This window comes from Ciconia boyciana, chromosome 16 (genome assembly GCF_034638445.1).
Source record: "Ciconia boyciana chromosome 16, ASM3463844v1, whole genome shotgun sequence".
In the NCBI taxonomy this organism is placed as follows: Eukaryota; Metazoa; Chordata; class Aves; order Ciconiiformes; family Ciconiidae; genus Ciconia; species Ciconia boyciana.
In genome coordinates this window covers 9,070,890-9,095,364 of record NC_132949.1, presented here as the reverse complement: position 1 = coordinate 9,095,364, position 24,475 = coordinate 9,070,890, and the positions used below count along the sequence as shown (strand labels likewise).

General features: G+C 37.3%; 1 protein-coding gene across 5 annotated transcripts; it reads right to left on the bottom strand.

Moving 5' to 3' along the window:
* Positions 1–268: 268 nt before the first annotated feature.
* Positions 269–24,475, bottom strand: MFSD11 (major facilitator superfamily domain containing 11). 5 transcript variants are annotated; one of them, XM_072880924.1, is made up of 15 exons: positions 24,413–24,475; positions 21,854–22,013; positions 21,478–21,648; positions 19,871–19,926; positions 18,746–18,853; positions 18,247–18,326; positions 18,051–18,147; positions 15,763–15,821; positions 13,316–13,457; positions 12,437–12,477; positions 11,182–11,247; positions 8,969–9,094; positions 7,765–7,939; positions 6,661–6,796; positions 269–5,329 (listed from the first exon to the last, which is right to left on the bottom strand). In XM_072880924.1, the coding sequence occupies exons 3-15, from the start codon at positions 21,571–21,573 to the stop codon at positions 5,162–5,164; spliced, it is 1,350 nt and encodes a 449-aa protein (XP_072737025.1). In that variant the 5' UTR covers positions 21,574–21,648; positions 21,854–22,013; positions 24,413–24,475; the 3' UTR covers positions 269–5,161. The 5 variants fall into 5 exon arrangements, with proteins under 5 accessions (XP_072737025.1, XP_072737024.1, XP_072737021.1 ...); XM_072880923.1 differs by lacking the exon at positions 24,413–24,475 and adding an exon at positions 24,246–24,360; XM_072880920.1 differs by lacking the exon at positions 24,413–24,475 and adding an exon at positions 23,822–24,281.

The following is a 24,475-nucleotide window of genomic DNA, read 5'->3' as shown; positions in this document are numbered from 1 at the left end:
CCGGGCCAGGACTGAAGCAGCCACCCTGACTTCCCCAAGACATTTCACTAGTCTACACCATAACTAGAATTAAGTGGTTCAAAAGTGCTACTTAGCACTAAACAAAACATTTTCATTTTCCTAAGCAGGCCCTTACAGGTGGCACAAGCATTTCCGAGATCCATCAGTTAAGACTGTCTCCCTTTTCCAAAGCCCCTGGCATGACTCTTTAAAACAGTGACAAGTGCAATTCTGAGAACTTAACAATGTATTAACAAAAACATTGTCTGTGATTCACTTTTATTTGCATGATTGTGATCATGAAAAGAAATACAGTAAAGAGTTGGGTACACTCACTTGAAATCCACATTTTCATTAGGATAATCATTGTGTGAGCCTGTTCCTAATTATCACCACTTCTAACCCAAAGACACCTTTTATTAAAGTAAAAAAGTTTCAAGCTTTTAAATTAGACTTCTGCACAGTGTCAAAATGTAAACAAAAGAGAAAGGATAGCTTGGAGGAAGACATGTCAACAGCTGAAATAACTAAGATAGCAGAGAAAGTATGAAACAAATAGAAATTGCGTCAATGCCAGCAGCAGCTAAGTGCCCAAACTCAACTGAACAAAGCACCCCCTTCACATGCCCGCTGAGAATTAGTCTCGGTTCCAGATTTGCTCTCTATTGCACTTTAGGGATGTTTTTTCCACTCTCTCATTAGTGCTTCTCTGTGGTACTAACACAATCTCTGAAGTTAAACTTATCAAAGCATCATTCTGAATTTATCCATGAAAACTAGAACAGAGTCTCAACCTTGTTTCTGAACCAGTGTGGTCATATCAGAATGGCAAGTGTCTCGTTAAGCAGCTAACTTCTCAACGTCATCGCCATCTTTAAATTCTCCCATTTTTGAATATTTCTGCCAGCGTGTTAGAAGACCTACCAGGGAACAAGGAAAACAGGGTATTAACTACTGCTGCCATCCAATTAGCATTAAGTGGAGCCACACGACTTCCAAAGAAAATAGTGGTGTAGATAGTCTTTGAAAACACATGTCGCTAGAAAAATTAGCAGTCATGATTGTAAGATCCTGTCTTAACTAACAATACTTGCAGAATTTGAGTCAAAGTGGAGTATTGTGTCTACCAGCATGATGTGGAACATAGTGGTTCCTATTTATACTGACAGCAAACAACTAATCATTGCCCTAGGAAGCAATCTTTGAGGTTCTCTTCATACACGCCTACTCTTCAAACAGCAGCAAGCTGCTAGGCAACCTCTGTAGCATTAATCACTGCACTCAGTCAGGCTGGTGTCCAGGGAACCACATTCCCCAGCTGAAGTAAACTTGTGGAGTTCCAAGAACGTCAAATGGAGCTTTCCCAGTCTGGTTAACTGACACATTGTCCCAAATTTATGGTTTTCTACACTTAAATTATTTTTCCATGAAGTTATACCAGCAAATTGACCAGGAAGCTCTTTCCAGTATAGTTTAAAATGGTCACAAAAATTGAAAGAACTATACCAGCAGAAGACTTCTTGTTTTTAATAACTGTACCACAGGAGGGTTTCTGCTAAGATAAGGACCTTGGTAAAGGTTACAGTGTAGTTTTTCTTTTTGTTTTTACTTTAATATCCCTTATGAGTTTAGCTATATCTGCAGAAATTTATCATTAGAATTATTTATAAAGAACATTTTATAAATGGTTCTCTTCCTTATCTCAACTTGCTAACATAGATTGTACCTCATAAAATTAACGCCACAAAAGTAAAAGTACATCACTTAATTATGAATGAGGTCTACAGTTGTAGAAATTTTCTCTTTCCCTCCATTAATATATCAAAATGAAAACCAACTGGCAAGACAAAAATATCGATATGCTTATATGATATGCATTAGACTAATTTGCAGCAGCTTCTTTGGCACTCAAATGTCAAGAATATCAGTTTTCATTTCCTCTTTAGCATTTGTTTGAAACACTTGGGGATGTGATATGTCAAGATATTAAACCTTAGTAACAACCTAAAATGATAAGAAGAGGAAAAAGAAAAAAACACAAATGAAAGACTTCTTTTTCAATAAACCCAAGCAACTTAATGTATAATTTTGCTTATAAAGATAAAATCCCTAATATAAAACCCACAATACCACAAATACAGCAAAAGCCTTTTTTCAAATACCACTTAATTTAACAGTAAGCTCCCAATTCAGATTAATATGAAATTGTTCAAAGGCCAAGGAGGTGAAATGAATGGGGTGCAGTCTCAGGGCTGGTAAATGTTGATAAAAAGATAAAAGAGATGGATTCATAAATGGATGTCAGCATTACTATTCTTCCTATTGCTATACCAAAAATTTTGACCGAACTAACAATTGTGTACAGCTGGGTGGATTTTTCACCTCCTGACAAATCAAAGAAACATGAATAAATGAAAAGCAATCACGTGTCATCATGGGCTTGAATAACTGAGAACTGTCTCAAGATCAAATGTCAAAAGCAATACTTATATAGTTAATAGTAAAAAATAATTGGCTATCCATGATGCAGTTTTGAGAACTTCATGATTTCTTGTAAAACTTGTCACAGAGCAATAATACTTCACTTTAATAACCCAATAATGGTTCTGAACAGCCTTCTAACATTATCTTGATATTGAGTCAGACCAAGCAGAACAGAGAGAAAAAAAAGAAAAAAAGTAAAGCACCAGATTCACAGAGGTACTGAAAATCCACAAGTCCTAGAGTTCATTAGTATCCCTGAAAGTCGGTCTCAAAATGCTTTCTGAAGCTACATAAACTTAGCAATTTTCTTTAATTTCTAATAAAATAGTTGATATAATTCTTATATGGCAGATGAACAACACAGAAGTTCATCATTAAAAGATCAATTTAAAAAGCAACCTCATGACAGCCGTAACCTAGCTACAATTAAATGGCACTGTTTTAAAAGCATTTATAAGTTACTCATCACCACAAGACCCGAGAATCATTTCCCCACACACACACATGCTGCAAGACAAAATTGTTCCTTGTGAACTTCCAACTCTTTCTTCTCTCGTTGATATGTAGGGGAAAACAGGTCCCAGGAAGAGTTCGGAGACAAAAAGTCAGTAATTTCCTATCTTAAAAAAAGCTCTTTATCCCTTCTGGTACCTGGGAGAAAACACAAATGTGTGGTAGCAAGAGAATTCTAATCACTGGCAGCATCCTATCATCTCTACCTTTTATGGTGCTCAGTATATAAAAATAGTATGCTTCAAATTACAGGATAACAGGAGTGGATAAGAGAAAGGCATTCAAGTGCTGCTAGTCACATTAATCATATATATTGATTGAATACTGAATGCTTTTTCAGTTTGTCTGACAAATTGCAATGGCTTTGGTAACCCCTCGCTCAAATGTGTGTTCTGTCTCATTTTCTTTTACATCATTCATTAAATCTCCTGGGAATACACAAGGCTTTTATTTCGTGGCTGTCCTCACAGATTTCTTCGCTTGCCAAATGTTCAGGTGCCTTCCCATCCTCCCATTAACATCTTACTGATCTCACAGCAAAAGCCTGCAGTGAATTTAAAAATCCCTTTCTATATGCCTGTAAAATAATCCCTCTCTGCTATTTTACTGTGCATGAAGAGGGCTGTGCTTCATGGGAGTTGTGTGTTACGTGCCCTCTGAGAGCAGAATTGACAGGAAGTGTCACAGGAGATACCATACTCCCTCACTGAGTTTAACCTTGGATACATCAACGTAGTTATGACACGCAGGAGCTACTGACACATACCAAGTCAACTTTTTTTTTCCCACTTGTCTTTAAAGAGAAAACATTAACATTCTGACTGTGCATTAAAAAAAGGTTGGCAAATGGTACTTTTCTAAAAATAGCTACATGGAGTGTCTAAAAACACCTTCTCAGTGTTCCATACCTGCTCTCATTTGCATCTTGTTTGTCCGCTAGACAGAAACATAACTGCAAGTACTACAGAGTCATGTAGACAGATAAAATCAAGGTGAGTTGCATTCACTGCCTGTGTTATATCATCTATAACAGTTTTGGATTAAAACTTAGTTACTATGCTAGTATCCTTGTTTTCACATTTGGCAGAAAAAGATAACAGTACAGTCTTCTCAAAATATACTGAATGAAACAACTTACATCAAGCATTTCAGGTATTTTTAGACTATGGAGTAAAATAAACACTGCAAGATTATTCTTACAGTTCACATTCTGAGTCTATTTGTACTTTAAAAAGTTATCTTAGACAATGCTCCCACCACAGATTATGATGAAAATTTCACTGAATTCAAAATAACTATTTGGGAGTCTGGGATGGAAGCCATGTCTTATGGTCCTTCATATAGCATTACCCTGAGAAAGTTTCAGCAGCTGTCCCAACACAGTTCAATTCTGAGATGCTGAATGAAGAGACTGTTTTCAATTATCAATACTTTACAGGTCTCAGGATCACATCCTTAAGATGCCTAAGGGTAACTTCTTCAAATTCTTGTAAAATCTTTCATGTCATACTACAACCTGATTCACTTTCTTCAAGAAAACCATGCATCTAATAAAATTTAAGCACATGAAATAGATTAATAAACAAATGGTTGGGAAACAAGGAACTGGATGATACAGAATGAGGTGGCAACATTTCCCACAGAAATACTTCTACATATCTAATTGTTGAAAAAGTCAATGACAAATTGATTTCTCAGTTGTGCAGACATACTCTGCGATACAATGTACCTTATAAAAATACCACTCATTCAATACAAGAATTCAAGTGTCTGCAGAACTAGCATATAGGAAAAATAATTTAAGGGGAAAAAACAAAACTGTAATTCTGTAGTGCATGGTAGAGTGAAATTAGGCAATTACATTCTGAAAGGTACGTCTCAGAACAGAATTGTTCTATACATAGATCTCTTATTTCCTTCCATTTCTAATACACGATTTTTAAGAACATGCATACCACACACTCAGTTGATTAATGCAAGAAAAAAGCCTTTCAAATTTGGCATGTTTTTTCTCCCATGTTTCACATTCAGTTAGATCGATGGTGATTTAGTAGTAGTTTCCTCCATCTTAACCTCTGCAGCAACTTTATCTTTTCACCTTCTCGCATCACTTCACAAACGTGCCTGTGTTTTTCCTTATGTTGGACTAGGCATGGTATCTAGATCAAATGCTGCTGTAGTCCGAGCCACGGGCAACAAGAGCTGCTGCTGCTTCCCACTCCACTGTAAAGAAGGTAATCGTTCCAAAGAAGCCCACAACCACCATGATCAGGAGTTGCCACTGCAGAAGGAAGTAGTTGCTGTAGAAATATGCAACTGCAGCACAGATGGACTGAGAGGAAAAAAAAAACACAACATAAAGAGATTATCAGTGGAGATATCCAGGCTAATATTACTACACAAGGTTTATTAAACTGACATATACAGTTTAATATGCAACTCTCAGTAGTATGCTTCTGTAGAAGATATATAATCTTAAAACTTCATTATAGCTCAACATATGTCTTGATATGATATACAACAGATGCAGTTTTTACTTGTTATTTAAATAGTGTTCACTGCAGAAAGTGAACACAAAACTCAAAAGCGTCTGTAGCATCGCAAGTGCAGTTCTCTGGTATTTGAAAACAGTTTGTCTAGAAACAACACTGCCAAGGATTTAAGGCAAAATCCAGAAAACTATTCCCAGGTTTACAGCATCACAAACTATTCTATATCAAAATAGCTAAAGGCTTTGACAAGCAGCGTTGTTTACTTGCAATCTATCCTTTTTAAGGGTAAAATTTTCATTAGAGCTCATATAAAGAATCTTTATATTCCACGTCTATCTCAAATTCTTACCTATCACCGAGAATGACACAAAAATGGAGCAGTGCACAAGGGAAAAAAAATTTCTTTTTGAAGCAAGCAGCTGTCATCTTTTAAACTAGACACACTCTGACCTCTGCTCCCAGCACTAGCTTGCTATTGGGGTGACCGTGCATGAACATTTTCAATGTTTTGCACCACCATTTTTCTACCAATACCTCTGATCGACACAGATGTTAACCTGGGAAGTTCAGTACCAAACAAGATTAATGCCTGTGAGTGATCTATCCAAAATGCAGCAGTTGTATTCATATTGTATGAAGACTTTTCATCTGAGTCTCCAGCTAGCATAGATGCATTTATTTTGGCATTCTGACAACTTAAGAACAGATAAACAACATAACTTAATTCTTCTTTTGTCTATGTACCCACCTGGTAACTCCCAGTGATGTGGTACAACATCCACAAACCCTTCAACCACTATTTCAACAACTCATTTCCTTTTAACTCACCCCCCTCTGTCAAGGAGTTCTTTGAGTAAATAAATTCAGTAAATGATTATTTAAATAAAACCCAAGTCTGGTCAACTGTGCTAGCCTTTTGACTTTAAACTACAATTCCTGACACTTCTAACTTCCCTCAAAACTCTGAAGTAATAGCAGTTTGATTATATAATCACACCAAGGTAAACAATCAAGCTACTCCTACCTAAAAACTTTTTTCTCCTGTGAAGGAAAAAAGGTCGAAATCCTTTGCAGAAACAACATAATTCTTCTCAGCTCGTTAAAAGACCCAGCCCAGTATTTCAGTAACATTCCAACAGTCGTACTTTCAAAAGGTTGTGTTATGTAATACCTGAACAAACTTAAAGATGGCAAAGGCAGGAGCACTGTCTTCTGAATACAGGAATCCTAAAATACTGAGGAGCTGGGTGTTAAAGCAGCTGTCCCCCAGGCCCAACAGAAAGCTGCAGAATATGGCCACCTCTTTGCTGAAGGAGAAAGTGAATCAAATTTAAAAGCCATTCATTCAAACAGCTTACACATCTATAAACTATTTCTGGCAGACTTGCTTGGAAACTGAGAATGGAAGAAAGTTATCAAACTTTAAATTTCACTGGAAAAGAACTGGGAATGCCTAGCTTGGCAAAAATAATAGTTTCATCAGATTTTAGTTTCTTGAATGCTAAGACTTCCGTTACTGTTACCTGCAGCCAATTCTGTACCAAGTTAGAACTGCTAAAAGAACCAATTTTGATGCTTGGAGCCACAAAGCCCACAAGGCAGTGATTAAAAGTGAGACACACACGGTGAGTTCATAAAAACTGCAGGAATATTAGAGAAATACCAAGTCATTTTGCAGAAAAATACGCCAGTTAAATAAAGAAGTCACCTGCACAGGCACAAATGCTTATAATTGCAAGTTAGCAGCTGCATCTGCACACTGTACTTTCCACACAAATTGGCAAAAATACACCCCAAAAGAAGGCTGCAATGATGAGATAAGAAAGCTCCCTATATTCTTCCCCTAACACTGAGTGGTATAAGAGGCAGGCATAGCATGGCTCCAGTTAGATCAAGTGGACTTTGACAATGAGCATTCAAAGACTTTGGAAACGAGTGCAACAGTGCAAGGCTGGTGCTCCCCGCTGTAGTAAAACTGAACCCAACACTGCTTTAAAATAAACTGAATTCCTGACACCTAGTTCTCACTATTGTACTAGATGCCAGGAATGTCAGTTCAAGTGACAGAATTGCTACCAAACATCCTCGTGCTTTTTATTCTTATGCCATTTAAATTCCTAAATTGGGTGCACACAATAAAAAGAGAATTCCTGAAAGCCTTTTCTATGGAGTTAGTCACTACACAGAAAAGCAGCTTCAAGGAGTTTTCTATTAGAGGAACAAGCTGTTTAGATACATCTTGAATTATACCAGCCAAAGGAAACAGTTTACATACCTTGGAATCATATAAGCAACATCATCCGTTCCTTCCATAGAAGCGATAGGGGCATCATTTGGCATGTTGAAAAAAATTAAATAAAAGGCTATGAAATGGACAACGATGCCTAGCATCACAACAGGGTTCCTGCCAAAGCGATTATTCTTGCTCAGTAAACCGAAGATTCCTCCACCTGCACAAGTCGAAAAGATTGGATTATTAAATCAGAAATGAAGATGTAAAGAACAGAAACAAACTTAAAGTACTAAAAAAAAAAAGCTGAAAACTTAGATTATAAACTTCCCCATATTGGATAACTGAGATTGACAGACATGAAAACAGTCTCAAGAGGTTTGCCAGATCTGCGACCCCCATTTGCTAGATGACATAACCTTTGGGTTGCTACAGATGTCTGGGAAATGCAGGCAGGAGATTTATCAGATGATTACCAATGAAGACACTTAACCTTTTTGCAAGTATTTTTCCAGCAGCCACTGTTTCCTCCAGTATTGCAACAGTACTAAGTGAAAATGGATGGCCTTGTGCTTAGCTCTTAATTGCAAAAACGTGCATCTCTCTATGGATCCAAGTTTCCAGTGAACAAAGACAGTGGGTTTTTGTTTGTTGGGTTGTTTGGTTTTTGGTTTTTGTTTTTTTGTTTTTTTTTTTTAAACACTGCAGTACTTAAGTTTTGGGTTTTTTTTGCTTAAACTTAATGAACATTGCCCGTATTCAATTTTATTCAAATATCAGATCTCATATAACACAAGCTAATGTTTTTAAAGAAAAAATCTTTAGTGTAATAATTTAATAAATTTAAAATAGTCACAACATCACTTAAGAAATAATAACAATAAACAGAATACTATTTAAAAACAGAATATCAAAATGCTGAAAATTCCATAATAACATTGTAGCTTAGTGTTGCTCTCATTCTAAGTCTTATGTATTCCTTTGCACTAACCCAAAAAGAATGCAAAATCTTAGGATTTATAGCCATCAGTATTTCACATCCTAGTCTGCATTCACTTTACATGGTGTAATGTATAATTCACAGTGCAATAAGGAATGATGTTGACAATTTTATTTCTAATATTTCATTTTGTATTTACATAATCATTGCTGGAAGCTTGAAAGACACTATTCAGTTAAATACAAAAAACCATTCTGAGTAACTACATCTTAATCTTTTTTGTCTATAAGGTAGTGAATTTAGACTCACCTAAAATTTCTCCAACACCAATAAAAATACCAGAGAGACCAATAAGGCTTTTCTCTTCACCGCCAAACCTATTCACAGCACCAATACATGTTCCATATACTCCAGAAAAGAATGTTAATTCCAAGCCTTTGAAGGAAACCAAACAAAATTAACAGATGAACTATTATGAAAGTTATGAAAAAATTCTTTATGTCTAAAGGCTGTTTTTCCCTAAAGTATCTTTCACATATATTTAAATGAGGTATGCATAATAGAAGCAAACAGGGAATTTTTATATTATGTAATTATGTTATTCTCCTATGCCAGTTTACAAAAACTCTATTAGAAAAAACAGTGTCAGTAATTAGTGTCACATGCAGTCAGGTTCAGTACTGCTTCTGTTGACACAATCTCTACCTATAGTTTATATTTCTACTTTTCAAGAACTTTAGAATTTCATCCAAATGAACAGTGCCATGTGAAATAACACTTAAAGTAACTGAAGAAATAAAGCACAATTTCAGTGTAAGATTTCCCCCTCCCCTCCAAGTTATGGCATTCCTAGGAAAGTCTCTGCATCCCCAAATACCAATAAGGAGCTAAGATTCCTAAAATGGACTGCTACCTTTCTATACATACATAATGAACTAAAACTGAGAAAGAACAACTGCTATTTGTTTAAAACACTTCTTTCTTTCTATTGCCATTACTGTGAGGAAAGGTAACACGGCTGAGTCCAACTAGCATGACTACAAGCAACCAGTGTAAAAATATCAGTTTCTTAATAAAAAGTATATGTAAAACAATACAAAGTGTTATGCTTAAACAAAGAAAAACAGTTCAAAAAAAAAACTGTTTCTCATTTACCTCCTTTGTCTTTTGCTATTACAAAAATATGGTACACCATATCCTGGTCTACCAGTAGCAGGCTACCTAACATGGTATATGAACTGTGTATACCCCTCAAAAAGGGATGAACTTTGACTAGTCGTAACAATCCGACCATCAATTTTGGAAATAAAAGATTCTCTTGGCCTTATAGGATTTTGTATTTTCCTACATAAAGTGGCAATATTGGCCAAGAGCCACCAGATGGCAGCAGCTTTTTTTCCCAGCTGGACTGATTTTTTTTCGGCTACCCTTAAGACCAAATTGCAGATTAATCAGGCAAAACCTGACTGACTCCCTTCTCTTGTTATCTTGCTTCACATTCCCATTGCACTAAACATCTAAGAGGAATTAAAGTTAGTTAATCTGGGTTAACACAACACTGGAGATGCTGTGAAGTAACTTGCAACTCAGATTAGTGGCTGGTGTAGGCCGACTTCATAGCTACTATTGCTATTTCTCTACTAGAAGCTGACTGCAAACTTCAGCAGATGTTATGGTGCTGTTTATAGTTTGTTCACATCTAAGCCTTTCTTTTAACCTGCAAGAGCTAACAACAATTTTTTCATAATGGTGACTCAGAGCCGAGGTTCTGAAAATGCATCTCTTCTTCCTAAAAATTAATTTCATCATGAACAGAACTACATCTGAAGCCAAATAAGGAGCAAGAAACCCCCCAAAAATCTGTTAAAGGATCCCAGTAACATTTTGAATATTTTATAGTATTTTTGTGGAAGAATCACTTTAGTATGTGGCAGAAATAAATGTATTTTTAATTTTACAACTCATAGCTTGGTCTAACAATGGCAGACCAGGTTTAACTAAAGTTGCTAAAAAGAAAGAGAGCTTTTGTCACTAGTATTTGCTGTGGCAAGAATAGTTGAAAATGGCTAAACTTTTTCCCCAATAGAACCAAGACTAAAATGAAGAAAACTGTTAGTAAACTCCCACACCTCCATGGAGGGGACACAAAGTGTATTCTACAAAAATAATTTTAATTCAAATGCAATGCAGTTGCATTAAACAATCTACAACCCATTGATAGCGTAATGCCAAATCACATAAAAACTAGCTATGTAAATTTTGCCTAACCTTCAACTTGGGTGACCCAGAACTGTACTGAACCAAGCATTACTACATCTGTCAGTATTTGCAGATTTAGGCACACCCCTCCTCCTGTACAGAAATACTTTCCAGAACACTGAAGTGTCGTAACTCATTCAAAGTTAATTGAACTATTCAAGTAATGTTTGCAGAGATACGGAATTGCAATCCTGCTCTGGGGTTAAAATTCCAAACAATGCCCTGACACTGCTACTTGATTATGCACTCTGCTGGCTTCATACCTGTGTAGGCTGTTGTAACACTGAGAAGCAGAATCTCTTTGGTGAAGCACAGCTTTATAGATTTCTCTGTAAAGACATAATAATGGAAATTAATATAACTGCTAACACTATTAAGACAATCTACATTTTCCTTTGCTCTTTGCAAAAACAGGTTAAAATTATGCAAACTGTGACTTTATTACAGTAAACAGAGTGCTAAACAAACCAACCCTGACTTGCCCTTTGAAAGAAATGTTGTTATCTGAAATCCTTTCTTGTAAGAAATGCAAGGGGGAAATATTAAAGCGGGGATACACAGTTTTCAATTAGCAGACAATTTTCTGCTTATTGTGTTTTTGTACTCTCTCTCAGTTCATGGCAACTGTCTCCTGAAAGGATAAATAAATTCTCAGTGAAGATCCCCATGTTCTCAAAACAAACTTAAGTCCACATCAAACTTCAATGGAAACTGCAGATGCACCAGTTCAAAGTTGTTGTTTTTAACTGGTATCATTTGGTGACAAAATAAAACAACATGTAAGTTCTTCTTTACCTTGTTATCTTAGTGATTTTTTTCTTTATGAAAAAAACCCAAAACAACAAAAAACCCCCAAAACCCAACTTTCATGCACTAGTTTTCCCAAGTGGTGGCCTGTTCTTTTTGAGCTTATCTAGATAAGGAAGCTGTTGTAAAGTAGCTTGGATCTGAAACTACATCAAGGAAGTACCCCTCCAAATTTCTCCTGGACTATACTAGTATGTAATTGAAATGAAGTCTACTTCACTTTCTTTGCTTGCAGTCAAGCTTTGTTTGTATGGTACCGTCACCTGAAAGGAGCATTTCTGAAGTGTAGACTGCCAGCTCACACCAATCATACATCAACAGTAATTTGCCCACACATTAGTTCAGTGGTTCCCAAGCTTTTCCAGTTGCAAGTCCCATTTTGGCTAGGCTCAAAATTGCAAATGCTCACATAGACAACTGAATTCCTATCGGGCTCAAAACTCATCAGTCCTGTGTCCCTATGGGACCCGTCATCTCTAGTTTGAAAACCATTGCCATCTGGCAGTCATTTTTTCAAGCATGCCATCCCTGAAGGTCTACATTTGAAGTATATATGAATACATAACTGTAATGTATTCTTAAAACCTTATTTGTTCACAAATTTTTGTTCTAAGTGATTTGTACATGATCACATTATCAGCAGAATCATGAAGAGCTGGAAAGGATACGTCAGTATTTTTTGAAGCAACTCTTATGTGAAACAGTACTTACTGAAGGCTGCCACTGCTCTTGTCATTTTGTTTTGTGCAGACCTGGGTAAATAAATGACTTAGTCAAAATGGAAAAAGAATAACCACACTGTATCACTATGCTGGAAGGCAGCTTAATTTTTCAAATTTGCTGTACACTTTCTAGCCCAGCACTATATACTGGAATATGCTAACGTATTATTAAAAGTTTCTGAGAATCTAAACTACTAACCACAAAATGTATTTGCTTTCTGCGCTAGTGAATACCATTCAAAAATTAACCTGCTTAACAGAATCTTTCTTCTGAGCATTTTTAGCTTTGAACATTTTTTCACTGGCATACTTACTGACATTTTTCTAACATTTTCATTGTTCTTTTAATAAAGCAAAAATATTTAAACTGATGCCTCAGGCAAAACTGTACTGAATCTATCTATCTGTGTACCTATGCATTTCCAATAAATTTATCAGGGTGGCATATATATATTTAGACAACATATCAAAAACATGTTTCAGTATGTAAAAGATAACCTATTAAAAGGGAGTAATTTCTGCTTATTCCAGCCTTTAAACTTGGCTGATGAGGGCAAGACAGACTATGAAAGGCAGATACGTGTTTAATAATAATCAGTGGAGAAAAAAGAGGCAAAAGGTATCTTTCCAAAGGCACTTACTTATTAATGGGAAAACTTAATGTGCAGTACTGCACTCCACCCTTGAAAATATGTAATATACACTTGTTAAAGTACACACACTTTTTTATTAAATCTGTAAATTCTACAGGTTGTTCATAACATTCATGTTTCCAGTGTAGAGGGGAAAGTGAATGCATGATGTTCCATTGAGGAGTAGGAGCACAAATGAGTATATGTGACAACATGTTATTGCCATAAGCACTTACGAGCTGTCCCCCAGGATTTCATTAGCAGAATCTTCCTCCCCTGGAGCTTTTGTGTCCTCTTGTTTCCTAATCAGAAAGAACAGAACTGTGCCCACAAGACTGATAACAGTCAGAGCAATGAAGACAGTTCTGCGATCACTCTCTGTGGAAAAACAAAGAGTCATAACTAGATGTGCAAAAGCAATTCAAACCAATTCAACTACCTTAAAAGAACTAATACAGACATACTACGTAACAGTGTTTAAAATGCATACTAATTTTCTAACTTACCTTCCACATGGAGCAAAAGGTACCCAGCTGCTGGCAAATTCCTGTCTCAGTTTTATGATGCTAATAAAATATCAGCATATTAAAGAGTGTCACTCACATTTTCTGCCATGCAAAGGCTATGACCAAGGAGGAGCCAATTAACAAAGGAAGTGCATAAATTATTAGCAGAAGAAAGTACATCTCTCAAGATTTATATAATTCAGAGTCGACACAGCACAGTAACCCCAAACCCTTCAGGTTTCTAAAAAAAAAGCTCTTTACCAGCATCAAAAATATTAGCACTGTAACGTCATAAACTGGTAGGCTTGGAAACTACAAAGGCCTTAAAACCACTGAAACCTAACTGACACAGCATACCACTGAAGGAAGGTAATTGCTGCCCTATGCAGGAGCTCTGCTGCACTAACCAACTTGTTTGGCACGGGAAAGTCTGTAATACGGAAGTAATTCCCATTTACAAATATTAGGCAGAAAAAAAAGTGCCAAGAAACAGCTAATAGTTGTGATTGAACTAGTGTATGATTCTGAAGACATTGCCTACATTTGTATTTACTACCCCTTTTAGCTTAAAGGGAAACATAAAATTATTCTACATCAATTAAAAATAACGTGTATGATTACAGATCAAAAAGAGAATATGTGCTTCACCTTGAAATGCCTGTAAAATTTTCATTTAGGTAATAAAAGGAAGGAGGAATTGATTTTTAAACACCATCAGACCTTCTGATACCAACATTTTTTAATAAAGAGAAGTCTCAAGACGTTTAAAGATGGGGGGAAATGTAATAGCAGAACTCCCTCATAGATAATCGCTCTGTTCTATGGTTAGAAAGAGCAACGAAATTTGGAATGCACAGAATTTCAGGCCCACCAGATCCGAAGTGTCTCCAATATTTTCAATAACATTTAAGCCTTTGTGTTAAAGATGAGGGAATGTGGGAGCTGACCTTTAAAAATTAACCTGTGCTGCGCTACCAAGCCCATGACTGTGAGGAACCTGAAAAGATGGATCTAACAGACAGATGAAGTGGACTATTCATCTCAACAGGGCAGTATTTCTGAAGCTTGATAATTATCATTTAAAAATCAACATCTTATTCCTGATTGACTACAGCAGAAGTATCCTCATCTTTTAAGCGTTAAAAGAATTGACCATTCTAGTAAATATTTTACTTTAACACTACAATAAAGAAAACTCTCACAGTCATTATAGAACAGGACAATCGACCCTATTTATTTACAAAATGTTAGTTTTCCAGCAGTACTCAGGTTTTATAATTAAAATCTTACATTTTGCTCTGTTTTCACCATTGTCGTTTTCTTAGCCAATACCCCCCCCACCTTGCCTACTTAAGTCTCTGCTTTAAAACCAATGAGTCTTAATCACTATCTAACTTCTTAAGAATATTATTAAGTTTACTGTTCTCTCTCCTGCTCTTTACCAGACTAGCATGATGTCAAATGAAAAAAACTACTACTAATTACAACGCTGTTAGGAAGTTAGTCTTCATAAACTATGCCAAGAAAGGAAGACTGAGTTCTTTAAACACTCTTCCAGCAATGCTGCCAGTTTAAGCAGCAGCAGCCCACTCTCAGTCCAGCTGCACATCTCAACCTCTGTCTTGCTGCTGCTTTATGCCAGCACAATGATTAGTGCAACCATGAAGTCAACTGGGATGGTTTTCCTTTCTTTTCCTTTATTTCATAGGTTAATCAGTCTCTAATCCGATTTGGAAGAACGGTCTACACCAGGAACTTACTTCGGAACAGGACAGTGTGTATATTAAACTTATAGCCATTCCAGAATACCTTTTCCCCAAAATATGTGTATTTTGGCATAAGTGTGTCTGCACAGGGAAAAATCCCAGAGTAGCTATTGTGGAAAAACCGTATTCTAAACTAGCATTCTGAAGAATTTAATAGACAATATCCTCAAAGAAGGTACTCAAAGTGCTTTGCATGCAGGCAAACAACATACGTAATATAAGGGCCATGAGTACCATGGAACACTGAATCAAAAACATACTCCAAAAATAGTCTATCTAACAATAAATTGGAAAAAAAAATTGTCTACTGTTGTTTAAGTTTCTTGCCACTTTCCAGTTCGTTATTTCATCTGTTTATTCACGCTACCATATTTTAAAGGATGGCCTCCCAAATAAACAAGCAATACCCACCTGATATGTGAGTTTTTCCTTGCCAAGCAAAGTATATATAGAGGTTTCCAAAAAACAAGCTGTAAACAAAAAGGACAACAAAGGTCAACAGCACTTTTTGTGGTAAGATTAAGGTTGTAGCATCACGGTAATACCATTCTATGAAAAAAATAGTGCTGTGCAATTGTGAAAGAAATAAAGATACTAGTCACTCTCCATGTAAACTACTTACTCTATATAAAACTTCAAACACAGTAGAGGATTCTTCCCCATAATGCATTTTCAGCAATCAAGACACAAGGTTGTAGCATAAATGAGGAAATCTGCATCTAAATTGCCTCTCTCTCTAATTTTGGAAGGGTATAGGTTAGAAAGCTGACATATTTATGGAGATGATTTTGTAATACTTCCTTAGAAGAGTCACATGTCTTGTCTGAAGTATTGCCCCAGCAATGCTAAATTGGTTGTTAAGAGCTCAAGAGAAATGCTGTGTTCCTACCTACAGTTTCCTGAAATATAGTAATTCTGAATGAATAGTGATTCAAAACAGCCTTAGAGTCAAGTTTCCACATATAAAGCCATGCATTTTACTCACTGTAAAACACACGATTAGTTGGGTTTGTGGAAATTGCTACTCTGACAACATACTGATATGTTAATTCTGGAACCTGAAACTTAAAGAACACAGGCAGTATGCCAGCGGTTCAGACTGATGTTCTCCTAATCCAGTATTCTGTCCCCACAACAGCATCAGCAATGCCATCTACTGCAGGCCCACCAGCCTAAACACCTTCTGTGATTCATTCCCCTCATTATCTCCCAATACTCAGAACTGCTATATTAGGGGTGGTAAAAGGTATCTCTCTTCAGAAACCATTTGTGGACCTGTTGCCAATGAATTTGTTTGATCCCTTTTTGATCTTGCCAACACTGTCCAACTCCACACCCTCCTGTGCCAGCAAGCTCCAAAAGATTAATCATCCATTGTGTAAAGAAGCACTTCATCCATTTCAAACCAACCCTCTTCTAGTTTGACCAAGCGACTTCAGTTCTAGTACAGCAGCATTTAGTGAGCAACAGCTATACACTCAACTCACCTGCTGCCTTCGTCTTTTAATAACCCATCAGTATAACCCTCCTCAGATGCTTTTTCTCCAAAGGAAAGAGTCCCAGCTTTTTTAGTCTCTCTTCAAGTCAGCAGCTCTATCTTCTTGCACATTTTGTTATTTTTCCCTATACCCTAACTACATTACACTCCCCTGAGAGGCAGAAACCATATCTGCACAAAATACGGAGCAGCAGCAACACAGCGTCCACTACCATGTTCTCACTACCTTTCTTGAACTTGAGCCTTTTGTTGACTTTTTTAGTTGATGCAGTACTTGAAGCTTAATATCAGAGAACTATCAACAACAAGATCTATTTTCTGACTTCCGACTGCCAGGTTCAATTTTAGTATCTTCACTTCAACTTGTCAGTGAGCAGCAAGGTCCAGCTGCTCCCTTGGGGAAGGAGGGCTAAGAGTAAAGGGGGATAACACATCCAGCAGAGAAGGTGCCTCATCAGCTAGAGCCCAGTCCCACAGTACTCAAGCAAGGCAAGCAGGGCAGACCCAAAGATTATAGGCAGGGTAAACCAAGAGTCCAGACTATCATACAAGTTTGTGTCAATGAGGCAGGTCTGAGGTCAAGCCAGGAAGTCAGTCCACAGGCCAGAGTCAGGCCCAGTGATTGCCACGCAGGTCCACAGTGACAAAGCAGAACAAAGCCAAGATAGAAAGTCAGTCTGTGGACTGGGGTCTAGACCACCAGGACCCATACCCAGGCATAGGCACAGCTGTAGCTGAGCTGGAGACCAACACTCCTCCAATACAGCTCCAGAGGAACTGAACACCCAGGGCTGAGTTTAAACAGGGTGCCTGGGCCCATGGGCAGATGGGAAGGGTGTGGTGGAGGTCCCAGGTGAGGTTGTTCAGGACCATTAGGGCTTATTAGTGCACTCAGGATCCTGACACAAATTAGCACAGCCCTCCACAATCAACAAGATTTCTGTTACACATGTCTAAATGCTCCCCTAACACAAATGTATCTTTTTAGCATGTGGAGAGCAGAGACTTGTGACATGTAACTTTCATTCAGTGTTCTATAATGCACAATAGCAATAGAAATGTTGCTTCCAGCCTTCCCTCCCACTTCACTGACTGCAAGGTACCAGTGGAGTATTTTTAGATGCAGTCTCCCACTTATCAAAAAATGTAAAAAGTAGACTGTGTACACAACAAAAAAAAAAGATTAACAAATAAAGCTTACCTGGACTGTAAGAGTGCCCAAAATATTCCACTGTTCCTTCCAATGGTGTTTTCATCAGAATTTACAGTCAAGCAATTTCCCTGTGCCGTCCAGAGTACTGAAATATACAGAATATATTGCTCAGGAAACAAAAATATTTTAGGAGGTATATTCAAATGTAGCAAAGAATAGTAAGCAGGGTAAGAACAATGCTTACCAGCAGCTGCAATGCCAATAAAAACAGAAGCAGTGTAGAAAGCCCATGTTGCAGGTTGGATAAAAACTGCAATGTATAAGCTAGAACAGAACAGATCAGTTTATTGAATATAGACTTAAAGTGGACAAAGTTTAACAATCGTATATCTCACTTAGCTTATTCTAAATCAGCTACTCTCTCTTAAGTTGGAAAATAGTTCAGGTTCTATGTGAAAAAAGGTAATCTTTTTACTCCACTAAGCATGTAGAATTTTTTTTTATACAGTCATTAACCTGAGACCACAAACTGAACTCCACAGTCAGCAAAGTCTGGAAATGCTGTGGAAAAAATACACTCTGTTTCCGATAGGCTGAAGTGCTCTGCAGTTACACGTCTACTGATACAGACAGTTCCCTTCCTTAGCCAGTACAATTTCATGTATGGCATGGTAGCCTTAGGTGTGAAAAAATGAAAGAAAGATTTCAAAGGAAGCAGACAAAAATTCAAAATTAATACTTACCTATAAAATATGCCACTAACAACCATGGAGAGTTGAGGTCCTACTATCGCAACCACTGAAGGTGATATAAGATTTGATGCAGAGAATACTCCATAAATAATGGACATGCTACATAAATAAACACCAAAGATGATTAAGTACTTAAAATATAGGGTAAAAGCGCAACTGATTTAAGAATGTTCAGCTGATTCCAAAGTATCAATATAAGCACATACATAACTTCAGTAACTGCATAACTTTCACGGTCAAACATTTCCTTCCTTTCTTCTGTTACCTTCACTCATTGCACTCTATATAGGAATAAAGGAGTGTACGGTGTTTCCTGGATTGCTGAATAGAGTCCCAAACTATTGCAGGCAAGCACGTCTTGTAATTTACAACATGCATTTGTCAAACTGTGCCTTAACAATAGTTATTGTCTTTTGTGCCCAGTACTTCCAGAGGAGAATGTTCCAGAGCCTCATTCATCTACCAGTGACGTTTTCATTTTCTGCCAAATACACCACAAAAATTTTACAGATACATTTTGTGCCAGTTGTATTTTTAGTTTAAATTAAGACAGTAAACCCTTCAAAGCAGCAACCAGGTTTTCCTATATGACAGCTTAATTTGGCTTACAATAGGTCCCTGATCATGCTTGGTGAGTTTGGCTATGCCAGTGCAATAAACAAACAGAATGGCTTTTTGTGGCTTTGCTTCTCGTCTTTCTGACTGCTCCTTTCAACATTTATGTTACAGTATTTCCTGGAAGTTGATCCACACTACCTATCCTACACAAACACACAGAAGCATACAAGGGCAAACAACCAAGGCCTTAGTTAGCAGTTTTATTTATTTTATAACTTCCACATTCTTCATCTCCTAAGATAAAACGCTGAGAATGTGATGACCGTATGGTGTTTTTTCTCCCTACAGAGAAAACATGCAAAACAGATATGTAGTTCAACTAGAAATAATTCAGAGTAGAACTAGAGTGAATGTGAGAAGCCTATGTTGCTTTAAGTATGTTATTAAATTGTGAAGTCAGCAGAACACTACAATCTCTTGATAGTATATCTCTACCAGATGAAATTATAACTAGCCTCGCTCTGCAAGGAGCACAGAAATAAGATTTGTGTAAATTACCTTGTGTAGCCACTGCCATGAAAATCCGTGTTGTTTAAATTTGTGATAACAGTTTGCTGTGAGGAGAAAATCATATGTTGTAATATGTTAGAACATATCTTGTAGTTTGAGAACACTTGCATCAGTTTGAAGTCAGTATTAAACGTTAGAATTAATCATTAATAGACTCTACAAAGTACTTAAAATAATTTACAGTGTTAATTACAACTCACAATACCTCCACAATGAAGGTGCAGGAGATATTTGGCAGGGAAACATCTATGTTTGAAGCAGTAATTAGTACTTTAGGATTATATCATTATTTCATCAGACACCTTAAAATATTTCATAAAACTTTTGTTTTACAAAACACCTCTCTTAGGTAGATATGTATGACTATCTTAATATAAAAAGCGGGGAAAGAAGGAGAAGTTTCAAAATACTCTTAATTTGACCTAACTGTGAGCTTCTGATAAGAGTTTCTGTTCTTTTTGGTTTCCCGTTATTTCCTTGTTCCTTTTTTTTTCCCCTTGAATTGGCTTTAGTGATCATGAGACCACGTAATTAGTTGGACCAGCGGGCAGATCTGATTGAAAGGCACTTGTAATGACTTTAATGACAATAAATTACATGATTGCATGATCACTAGGTCCAATTCAGTGAGGTGCTGTGAGTTAATTTCAGAACTTCTAAGATCATTGGGCTGTACTTATGCACTCACGTACAGTATCATGCTGCACTATGACTTTTACAGAAACTATCCTAAGTAGTTATTTCTATAATGCAGTGAAGAACATTTATATGAACCCAGAAAGGATTCTTCTTGCATGCAAGAAAAGAGAAGCTGTAAGACCTGTAGGCTCAAGAGGTATGTTGAAATCAAACTGTCCTTCAGGCAAATAACTAATATTGAAAGCAATGCCAACAAGTCAGTAAGTTAAGAGGATCTGGGCTAAGTATGTCAATAGCAGGATTCTAAAAATTGAAGTAGCTAGAGTACAATCTGCTTTTAATAGTAAATTTGGATTATGTTATGCCAAATTTTGCTTCAGCACGCAGAGATACACGATACTAAAGCAGTATATTATTCAGATGGAAGGTGACTTGGCAGTTCTAGCAATTGTGGAAGTCTGACTACTTGTCAGATGTTATCCTCATACTCCCCCTCAATGTCTAGTTTGTTAGAACAGAAAAATATGTTAGATTAGGAAAAACTAGGGGCATGGTTAATAATAACAACTTACACAATTATTTTGAAAGGGACTACATAGGATAATCAGAAATATGGAAGGTCCAATGTAATTCAATTGTTAAATATTGCAAGTGACAAAACAGACACTATTTTAAAGTTCAAACATTTGATAGGATTCATTAATTTTCTACTTTCTAAGAAATCAGACACACTTACATACGTAACTATGATATTTTAAAGAAATAAACTGCTTAATTACCCAGTTAACCAACTTAATCTAGGTAACACTAAACCAAAAGAAAGGAGACAAAATGTCAAGGTGTCTTTCACATTAAAAAATCCCAAGTAAAGCAACTCTCACATTAGAGTACACGAAAGACAAAAAAGGATTAATAACTGCAATAGAAATGTGGCATGTTTTGAAATTCACACCTACCGCAATATTTCCACATGTTTGGAAAGCAGTGAATATAAACATAAATGAGACTCCCAAAATAATTATGTTGAAAAGTTTTTTTGATTCAGGAGACATTTTGTGTTTTCTTGCCAAGTCCTCAGCTTCAGTCTGGAAAAACTCTATTTTCTTTTAAAAGTTTCCTCTTAACCTCTGTTAAAAACAAATAAGCAAAAAGAATAAAACAAAAATGAAAGCTTAAAAAATTACGATTACTTAGAGCTACTTATTAGCTGCTAGGACGTAATCATCAACTAATCAAGAAATCTGGTGACTCTCTTTATAATGTACAGCAAAATCAGTAACTCGAAAAAAACAAAGATAAAGGTCTGGTACAAAAGATCAAGATTCTCTCTACCTTCTCCCATGAAGTTAACAGAGCAGACTGCAGTATGTTACTTCTTCATGACATCTCTTTCCCCCAAACAAAGCAGTTTTCCAGATACCAAGCTAGTCAATCAGCTCAGTTTCTTGCCATTGTTCTAAATTAGAATTCTGGTCCAAAGCCTTTAAATCACCTGACGAAGGAAAAATGAGACATTCGTACACACCAGTCATTTCCATGCATGTTGGACAGGAAATAAGGAACATTTCACAATCTAGATCAGCTGACCCAGCCTCGAAAACCCTTGTGCACCATGGGAAATGCAGTTTTATGAAAGTACACTTCTTCTACTTGGAAGGGTGGAAATCTAATCCTTAAAATAAAAAGATCTGTAGTAGTTTTTAAGAATTATAATCTCCATCCACTAAATGATACTCAGCAAGATTTAAAAAGTCTTATAAAGTTGTCTAAGAAAACTGTCTAATTAGCTGAATTGAAACATACACAAAGTCATTCCAAAGGGAAAATTATTCCCACCTGGGAGAACCTAAGCATCTCAGTGCCACCAACACACATGTTCTGCACACTGCACCTGCCTTTCATTGTCTCAGTGACTCAGGAAAGTCTTCATAATCTTTCACTTCTTTGTCTCAAGGAATAACATTAGTTTTTAGTAATTGCATACCCTTAATATTTTACTTCACAGTATTTCTAAATAATAAATTTAAGATCTATTGACCTTTAAGATTTGAAGATGTCCGTTAAAGCGTCAGCAAAATTGAAAGAGGATCACACATATTAACTTAATGGCTGCTTTTTACTGTTACTATCCTCTGTCTATCCTGTTGGGCCTCCAAGTCAGGATTGGAGCATTCAGCTAAATCAGCTCCACTTAACTGATGGCCAAAGAGGAAAGGAAGGAAATACAGAATTGACTGAAGTAATCATCAAATTTTACCTCTGCTATCTACAGTAAAGGACTTAAATAAAATCCGTACCCCAGCTATTGTTACATATTTAACTCTTCTTTAACTCCTGAGCTGTATTTTCTAAAAATGTAGATTGATTTATTTATTTTTTACCTGTGGAATAAATTAGTATGATTATTCAGAGGCTGCTTTACAAAGATCCAATTAGAATATCAAGATGGGGGTTTTTTTAACACAAGCAAAGTTCGCTTCTTCCTCTTCTATATTATGAATTTACAGCAACAGATTTTTAAGATCCTCTAGGCACTGCGTCCCACTCACACCTTCTTCCCCTTGTGCCAGCATAAGCATTCACCTAGCTGCATGGCAAACTGGGCTGGTGTGCTGGACCAATTCCTTTGGCAGCAGCTTGTATTGATTTGAAGCGACTGTGAAACTAGTGAATAAGGGACACAGGAAACTCCCTCTGTCATTTTAAGGAAATCATTGTAAAGATAAACTTCAAATTTCTCCTTAGAGAACGGGTTTCAGCAGATGAATCAGAAAAGTTTTAATCAAAATCCTCTGGGAAACAATAATGAACAATATAGGATGAGGCAATACAAAATATGCAATACTAGTTTATTTGATTTCTTAAGTCTTTTGTAGCAGGAAACAAACTGTCACTCCTAGGTTTGTATTGATGTCATTGCTTATTTTTATACTTCTTCAGTGCAAAAAATATTAAACATAATTACAGTAAGAATAAGGATTTAAATTCTAATACTGAATTTAATTTGCTTTCTCATGTGGATACTGTCATTGCCTTAAACAAATCGGTAGACAACTGTCTCTTCGTTTCCATTATTTTTTTAACACAGTATTACAAAACAGATGGGTTGAAACATTTATCACTGTTGTAAAATTAGAACTCTTTATTATAGCTCATACTCAGAGTTTGGGCATTTTATTCAGTGCCTGAAATGACACAGCAACAACTTTTGGGATGGGGGAGCAGCTTTCACCGAATTCCCTAGACAAAACTCAGGCAATCTGCTTGTCATCCTTACACAAGGGCTGTGCTAATCCTCACCCTTGTTCCGAATTTACCACGCGTGCTGCCAAAGCAGGAACTTGCAGAGAGCGCTGTGTGTAAAGGAGGATTTCTAACGTTTCCCAGCTCGGCCCACAGCTCTCTCACAAGCACCGATGCAGCCGGTGGAGATGGCCGTGCCGGCAGCGTGCGGGCACAGGGCTGTCCCAGAAGCACCTACGCTGCTCAGCCAACGCACCACAGCGCGCATCCATCGCGGCGCGTCGAGCTGCACGGACCGAGGCGGCTTCACCTGGCATCGCTACCGGCAGGAGGTGAAGGGGAGCCCGCGAAGCGCCCACGCCAGCCTTCCAGGCCGCCTCACGACGCACGGCAGAAACCGCAGCACACAACCGGCTGCGGCAGGAGCAGGAAGGGCGCAGAGCTCCCACAGCAGCAGCCCGAGCCGCGAGCCCGCACCCACCTCCCCTCACAGCGCTCTCCCCTCCGCATCCGCCATTTTAAACCGTCACCTCCCCGCCCGCGCGAGAGGCGCTCCCCGTCGTTAACGGTTTTTTTTCACGCGGCGAGGGTTTCTCGCCCCTCCTCCCCCTAGCAAAGACAGACCGCGCCTTATTTCCGTTTTTTTACCGTTTTCGGCACACATTGTTCAAAATTTCCCCGCCTCCGCCGAGTCCTTCCGGGTCACGGCGG

Bases quoted from the DNA above. Each gene is read 5' to 3' on its own strand.
- MFSD11 (XM_072880924.1), bottom strand. From the start codon at position 21,573: ATGTCTCCTGAATCAAAAAAACTTTTCAACATAATTATTTTGGGAGTC. The intron at 13,458-15,762 runs GTGGGTATTGCT...GTTTTTCCACAG, and splicing joins AGGAAAAACTCACATATCAG to AGAGTGATCGCAGAACTGTC. The intron at 7,940-8,968 runs GTGAGTCTAAAT...CGACTTGTGCAG, and splicing joins TGGTGTTGGAGAAATTTTAG to GTGGAGGAATCTTCGGTTTA.